Source organism: Leiobunum rupestre, chromosome 8, assembly GCF_980474605.1.
Source record: "Leiobunum rupestre chromosome 8, qqLeiRupe1.1.hap1, whole genome shotgun sequence".
Classification (NCBI taxonomy): domain Eukaryota; kingdom Metazoa; phylum Arthropoda; class Arachnida; order Opiliones; family Sclerosomatidae; genus Leiobunum; species Leiobunum rupestre.
In genome coordinates, this window is record NC_143391.1 from 5,389,430 (window position 1) to 5,396,750 (window position 7,321).

General features: G+C 37.8%; 1 protein-coding gene across 2 annotated transcripts; it reads left to right on the forward strand.

The window, feature by feature from the left end:
- Positions 1-296: 296 nt before the first annotated feature.
- Positions 297-6,080, forward strand: LOC149932197 (putative ATP-dependent RNA helicase DDX5). Of its 2 annotated transcripts, none has more exons than XM_090156745.1 (8): positions 297-477; positions 837-1,299; positions 1,361-1,426; positions 1,482-1,784; positions 1,855-2,200; positions 2,270-2,329; positions 4,143-4,379; positions 5,052-6,080. In XM_090156745.1, the coding sequence occupies exons 1-8, from the start codon at positions 455-457 to the stop codon at positions 5,603-5,605; spliced, it is 2,052 nt and encodes a 683-aa protein (XP_090012871.1). In that variant the 5' UTR covers positions 297-454; the 3' UTR covers positions 5,606-6,080. The 2 variants fall into 2 exon arrangements, with proteins under 2 accessions (XP_090012871.1, XP_090012872.1); XM_090156746.1 differs by lacking the exon at positions 297-477 and adding an exon at positions 616-767.
- Positions 6,081-7,321: the final 1,241 nt, after the last annotated feature.

Here is a 7,321-nt window from a genome sequence, read left to right on the forward strand (position 1 = left end):
TACAAAATGGTAATATTTTCTACCCCTGTGGAAATTGTACCTACCCACGAAAACCATTTTCGTAAGCACGTGATAAGTCATCTCGGATTGGCTCTTTTCCTAAATTTTTTTATTGAGCACGTGTTATCACATCTTCTCTACGATACACATCCGCGTCTTAAAAAGTAGTTCGGTTATAAATGTGCTTATTTTAATAACGTTAGATAATTATTGTACTTATTCGTTACTTTATAAATACAATTTATACTTTTTAATGATATTATCTTTAGAATAATTTATAAAATCGGAGATACATTTTGTTTTTCGAATATTGAATATTTGGCGGATAGATACTAGCAACCTTTCTTTAGAGTCGTCGCCATCTTACCGTTCACAACGCGGCGTTTTGTTGTTCTAAAATAAAACGCTTTTTAAGTTATAAATAGTCTAATTTATTCATAAATTATTTAAGAAAATGTCGTTTAGAGACCGAAGAAAGTAAGTAACAATTTTTTATTACGTTTAAAACAATATATATTTATCTAAAACCACAATGTTTTCTGAGTCGTCACGCGCCGGCATTTTTAGGCTTAGTAAGCAAGGGTTAATAATATTTTAGGCCTATCACTGCCGTCTTTGATTCGTTCGTTGCGCCTCTTCCCCATAAATTCATAAATATTCTACGGTGTAGATCGTTAGCTTCCTCGCCTTTCGTATTCGAGTTATTAATAACTTTATTTAATTTTTGCAACAGTTTATTAATAAGTAATGGCGGGTTCGAGAAAAATGCGAGTTACTATAAGATGATTTTACAACTTATGGCCTTGAAACGATTTCTAAATAGTTTTGTATTTCAGTGATAGCCGTGGTGATTACGGTGGTAACAGATCTTTTGGACGGGACCATATGAATCGTGGTGGCGGAGGAGGTGGTGGCTTTAGTGGCGGGGGCCGAGGTGGAGGTGCCGGTGGAAGCATGAAAGGAAAGCAACCTGGTGAACGTCTAAGGAAACCAAGATGGGACATGAGTCGCCTGCCCCCATTCCAGAAGGATTTCTACAGAGAACATCCAGATATCACAAGGCGTTCAATGCAAGAGGTTGAATCGTACAGAGTTAGCAAAGAAATTACTGTCAGCGGCAATGTTCCAAAACCCATCATGTCATTCCATGAAGCTAACTTCCCTGATTACGTTATGACTGCAATTCAGGGTCAAGGATATCAATTTCCTACAGCTATTCAGTCTCAAGGCTGGCCTATTGCGCTTAGCGGAAAGGATATGGTGGGCATTGCGCAAACTGGATCAGGAAAAACCCTTGCGGTAAACTTAACATTGCATTTTATAGGTTATAGTTGTGTTTAATGAATTTTTTTTTATATAGTATGTATTGCCAGCCATTGTACACATTAATAACCAGCAACCTTTAGAAAGAGGAGATGGACCAATTGTACGTTTAAAATTTTGTCTTAAGGGACAAGTTCTAAACCTTTTTCTTATTTCAGGCACTTATTTTGGCTCCTACTCGTGAATTAGCTCAACAAATTCAGCAAGTTGCCAATGATTTTGGTAGGCTATCTCGTATTCGTAACACATGTGTTTTTGGTGGAGCCCCAAAAGGACCACAAATTCGTGATTTGGAAAGAGGTGTTGAGATCTGCATTGCCACTCCTGGTCGATTAATTGACTTCCTGGAAGCTAGCAAGACTAATTTGAAACGTTGCACATATTTGGTTCTGGATGAAGCCGATAGAATGTTAGACATGGGATTTGAACCCCAAATTAAAAAGATTGTGGAACAGATTAGGGTAAATTATTATAATACCCCCCCCTGAATTTTTTTTTATTAACTCTGGGATGGTCCTTCTCTAATTTTAGCCGGACAGACAAACTCTGATGTGGAGTGCAACTTGGCCCAAAGAAGTGAAAAATCTGGCTGAAGAGTTTTTGAGCGAGTACAATCAAGTCAATATCGGCTGCTTACAATTGTCTGCCAATCACAACATCTTGCAAATTGTCGATGTTTGCCAAGACTCTGAGAAGGAAACAAAATTGTTCAAACTCTTGGAGGAAATAATGAGAGAAAAGGAAAATAAGACCATTATTTTTGCCGAAACCAAGAAAAGGGTTGATGATCTGACCAGACGTATGAGAAGGGATGGTTGGCCAGCCATGTGTATACACGGAGACAAATCACAACCCGAAAGAGATTGGGTTCTTAACGGTATGTAAATTTTGTCTAACTTTTTAAATTGGAATTTGTATATATGGGCTGTTTTTTTTTTCTTTGAAGAATTTAGGTCAAGTCGCTCCCCCATTTTGATCGCTACTGATGTTGCTGCTCGTGGTTTGGGTAAGATTAGACTGTCTAGTGGATCTACGTGTTATTTTTTTCCCTATTCTATTTGCGATTTTAATCTTATCAAAAGAGTTAGAAAGGGGTTGTTATAGTGTTATTATTTGCGGGTTTTGTTCGGGTTGTAGTGAGTTCTCGCTTTGTCCATCTAGGGGTGTGTCTGTTGAAGTTTGGAGTTCTTTAAATTCTAATCATTAGTTTTCTATTTTTCTCTTTTTTGCAGAGGCACTGTACAAATTTTACTTGGAATTATATTCTCCTTGCGTAGCGGTGCCTCTGAACAATCAAATTTTAAAACCTGACACGCGATTTATCTTGCCTTGCCCTTGATATAATTTAGCCTCTGAGATAGCTGGTTAGGTTTCAGGGACAGGGTACAATTAATGGGTGAAACCTTTGTACTTTTTAAAAAAAATTGTGGATCATCTGAACAACGTCGAGGCCAGCTTGTCATTGTATAAGAGATTTCGCACGTGAGAATGAAATAAGAGGAGCCAAGGCTCTCTTATTTACCTGTGGTTGTTAGGATATGCAGCTTGATTCTAATCACTAAATGGAAACTAGGTTTTACAGTCTTGGTAGGCTTAACCCTTTATCGGTCTAAGAATGTAAGGTTTCCCGTATTTAATTAGATTCTTACCATTCTATTTTACTTTCAGCTGTAAAAATTGTAATCGGTGTAAGAAAATCTTAACTTTAAATATATTTTATAAGTTACCTTAAAAATATAATGTTAAAAGTGTAAAAAGGTATGACGAGATAAAGGGTTAATTATTTTAAGCATTAATTTTCCAAACCGCATATTAAAAAGGTAAAAATACCGAGTCGCGATATTCTTAGTTTCCCTTGGGCTGCCCAATTCGTATCGTACTAGATCATTGTAGAGAGACGTTGGACAATGTAAAGACTGTGTCAGGGTTTGGATAACATTGAGAGGCCTGACAAAAAGATAGGTTTCGATACTGTTTGGCCTCTGATAATCTTCCAAGCGCCCTGGTTCTGATCTGAGTCTGTTCGGCGACACGAAGCTTCCGTGGAAAATGGAAAGGGCATATAAACCATTCGGAACTAAAAAATCCTCCATTAATGGAAAGGAGTGGTGTGTGGTAGTGGCTGGCTTGAACCTGGTGCGTTGTGGTCTCCAAGCATTCACCGCCTGATAAAGGAGGGAAGTTTGCCATCTTAGGAACAATATGGCGAACTACGAACTGGATTTCGCTTCGCACCAAAACGTTTTGAGAAGAGTCTGCTACACTAAGCCCTCCTCTATGCAGTCCTATCGTCGTTTTGCCACCAAAGAAAACTTTTTTATTTAAATCCACGGGAGCTCAAGCAAGAGTCTCTCAAATCTGATGACACGGATGTATTGGGTGAAAATATTTAATATATTCAACCACAGGTAACAGTAATAAAAACCCGCGTTGGTTTTTATGTTCACCTCTCACTCTCTTTTACCTTGAGTTGTCATTTGTTTTTAAGCAAGATAATTGGAACCAGTCAAAGCCCGTTTAGTTTCCTTCAGTGTAAAAAAAGAACGCTTTTTATACATTATCAAATTTCTATTAGTCTTTTCCCGGTAGAAATTCGTTCGTCTTTTACAACTAGGGGCACTCGTTTTATGTATGATTTTAAAATTAATCTCGCTTTGACTACGTCTAACAAAGCCGTATTTCTTATAAGTCTACTTAAGAATTTGCACTTGTTAGAAACATTGCTAATTGCATTTCTTCTATCGCTTCTTTCCTTGGTCGTTTTTTTCAATATTTTGAAAACGATTCCAAAACCTTTCCCTCGGTCGAAAATGAAACAGATGTGGATGATATCAAATTTGTGATCAACTTTGACTATCCTACGTGTTCCGAGGATTACGTTCATCGTATTGGGCGCACTGCCAGAAGCAACAAGACTGGTACGGCCTACACATTTTTCACCACCGGCAACATGAAACAAGCCAATGATCTTGTTCAAGTTCTCACTGAGGCCAGACAAGCTGTCAATCCCAAGCTACAAGAGCTGATGGATATGTCGAGAAATGGAGGCGGCCGAAGTCAGTATTATAAGCGCAATAGTTATTATCGTCATCAGCGCTTTTAAACGGCCCTAACCCACACATAGAAAAATACTTTTTTAATTTTTTTTTACGATAACACGAGTAGGTAGTTACATTTTTAAAGAATTGTTTATTTGTTGGTGATTGGAGGAAACAAAAATCTTTTGTACGGCTTTAAGAGAAATTCTTAAAAATGTCACTTACCTACTGGGAAAAAATAAAAATCTTTGACTCGCAAGAGAAAAAGTTGAACAGATTTTATAGTCTTTATTGTCAATTTTGAAGCCAATACACCCGCTTATATTTGTGTGAGGAACAGCTTGTAGTTTAGCTCTGCCGTTATCCCATTCATTTTCTCTCTTGCGTGATCATTGAAAATTAAATGTAGGCGCTTCGAATAATGATTAAAATTCCCTATATTTTATTTTTATTTTAAATATTGCGTAGTTCAAATGAATTAAAGAGAGAAAAGTTTGGAGGATTTAGGCAAAACTAGCTAATGTCAGCTGTATATTAATAATTTATAAGGAACGTTCTACGGCGACGACTTATACTTTGGGTAGGGTTGTACGTTGATCATTTTCAATACGAACGTTGTTTGCCTAAATCTGCCATTCGAGTAGTAGCTGTGAGAGAACAGTAAGTAACGAACTCCTTTCACCGTAACAGTGCGCAACCGTTGGCGTACAAACGATACCAGCAGCTCGTCCCCTGGATCTGGCCGGGGAACCTCACGAGGTCGAGGTAACGACCGCCGTGACAACAGTTACGGAGGTAGAGAACTTCGAAGTAACAGCGGTAGTGGTGGAAATTCAGGTAGTGGAGGATACGGTAGCAACAACTCTGGTGGTGGCTATCGCGGAAATAGCAGTGGCGGATACGGAGGATCTGGTAGCGGGAATAAAGGGGCCAGTAGCGGCGGCGCGCCACGGCACATGGGCGCGGGCGGTAGCGGCGGCGGATACGGAGGTAATCAAAATAACCCTAGCAGCGGACATCAGGGTCCCAGTAGCCATCATGGACACATGAATGGCCATGGTAATAGCGGTGGTAGTGGCGGTTACATCCCGGGTAGCGGGAGCGTGTCCAACTCTGGCGGTCGAGGAGGCGGAGGATCCAACCCAATGATGGGCCCTCCTCCCCCTCACCACATGATGTATGGTCAGAGCAACTATAGCAACCCCATGCAACCGGGGGGTGGAGGTGGCTATTACCAACCATGAAGGACACCTTGAGCGTTTTAGTATAAGCAACTTTTAATAAAATTTCTGAGAGAAAGAGTCGTATCCTCATAACGTTTAAAAGATATTATATTCCGTGAGTGTCGTTATTTTGAGTTTCTACTCTTTCCAGACGAGAGGTAAAAGTTTTTTAAAAAAACTTAACTTTTTATTTTAGTTTTCGAAGCGAAATTTATACTATATCAAACCCCCTTAATTAAAACTGGTGATATAAAACTTGTTAAAACCAAAAAGAAAGTCGTGTACACTTTCGCGATAATGTATTTTTATTTCGCCTTGCGTGTGTTAACATCGCACAATATTTCATTCACTTATTCGCTTATTCTATTTCATCCACAATAGGCTAACTTGGGAACAACAACCTATTGTTTCATTTTAATTTTTAAGTTATCTAGAAAATTAGATGTTGTGATAAAAGCTGTAAATTTTTTGTTGTTAATAAACGTTTTGTAATCAAGTTTCGTTGTACTTATAAGACGAAATATCTATCACCTCGGATATATTACTTGGCGATTCCCTTGAAGATGTTTTCAGGATGACCATTCTTCCTTTATTTTATAATTTTTCCTATGTTTCAATGCTTTCCTTTATTTTCCTATAATTTAACCATTTTTCCTATAATTAGATATTATTTTGTATTTCGCGTGGTTTTTTCGAATTTCCCGCTTGCCTAGTTCGCTTTTCGTAATACAGATGTACTAAATCCCTTTGATAAAATGTAAACTGCTTCTCTAAAGAACTGCACTGAATGGAATTAAGAATATCGTTGTCTGCTTAAAAGAAGTACCTTTTATATTAAAACAAATTTACGTTTTCCTATATTATCAAAGAAAATACTCCTATATTCTACTATAAATCGACTGTTGAATTTAATATATTCCTATACATTTTTTGGGGTTGTTCTGTGGTCACACTGTGTTTTATTTAAGCTCCTACTAGACGCCTTAAAATCATGAGGATTTAATCATGTCGCATGGGCTACGTCCAAATTCTAAGAAATCTTTCCTGGATAGTAAGTAAGTGACGTAATCTCTTCTCACGAGTTCTCTTGAGAGGAGTGAGAATGCCTCCGAGAATTCTTATCATTGAATTCAATCATTCTCACTTCGTCAAAAAGGGGGTGAAATTAGAAATAAAAATGGCAGCTAATATTCTAGTCAGTTTACTTGATGCTGAAGAAAATAAACAGTATGATACTATGATATTTTTGTAGACGAAAAGAAATTTCAGAGAATACAGAATGGTAAGTTAATTCCCTATGAAATCTTCCTTTTGAATTTTAAATCAAAATTATTGTTTTCTTCCGTTATATATTGTCTTGAAATTGTGTAAAAATAATATTTATTGTCAAAGGCTTAGTTAACAACGTTCATGAGATTCTCGTACATTTGACGCTTTTTAACAAATTCGCATGGAGAGAAAATTCTCACGAAGAACTCTTCTCAAAAGAAGAATTCCTTCTTAGAATTTTGACGCACCCATAGCGTTCAAATCTTGGCGCCGGAAAATATATTGTTTTTCTGACCCATAGACGTAATAAAGAAATAGACACAAGATTCTACGGGCGTTAATACGGAAGCGACGCCAAGCAGACAACCGGCAGTTGTTCCGTATTCCTGGGGTACTACGTTTAAGCGACGCCTGTCGAGTAGGTGAGCAAAATAAAAAATCATCACTACGTTTAAGCGACGCCTGTCG

What these genes read in the sequence shown, in the direction of transcription:
- LOC149932197 (XM_090156745.1), top strand. Translation starts at nt 455, where the DNA reads ATGTCGTTTAGAGACCGAAGAAA. An exon ending in AAGAGATTGGGTTCTTAACG is followed by an intron (nt 2,201 to 2,269) that starts GTATGTAAATTT and finishes TTTTCTTTGAAG; the next exon opens with AATTTAGGTCAAGTCGCTCC. An exon ending in TGTTGCTGCTCGTGGTTTGG is followed by an intron (nt 2,330 to 4,142) that starts GTAAGATTAGAC and finishes AAAATGAAACAG; the next exon opens with ATGTGGATGATATCAAATTT.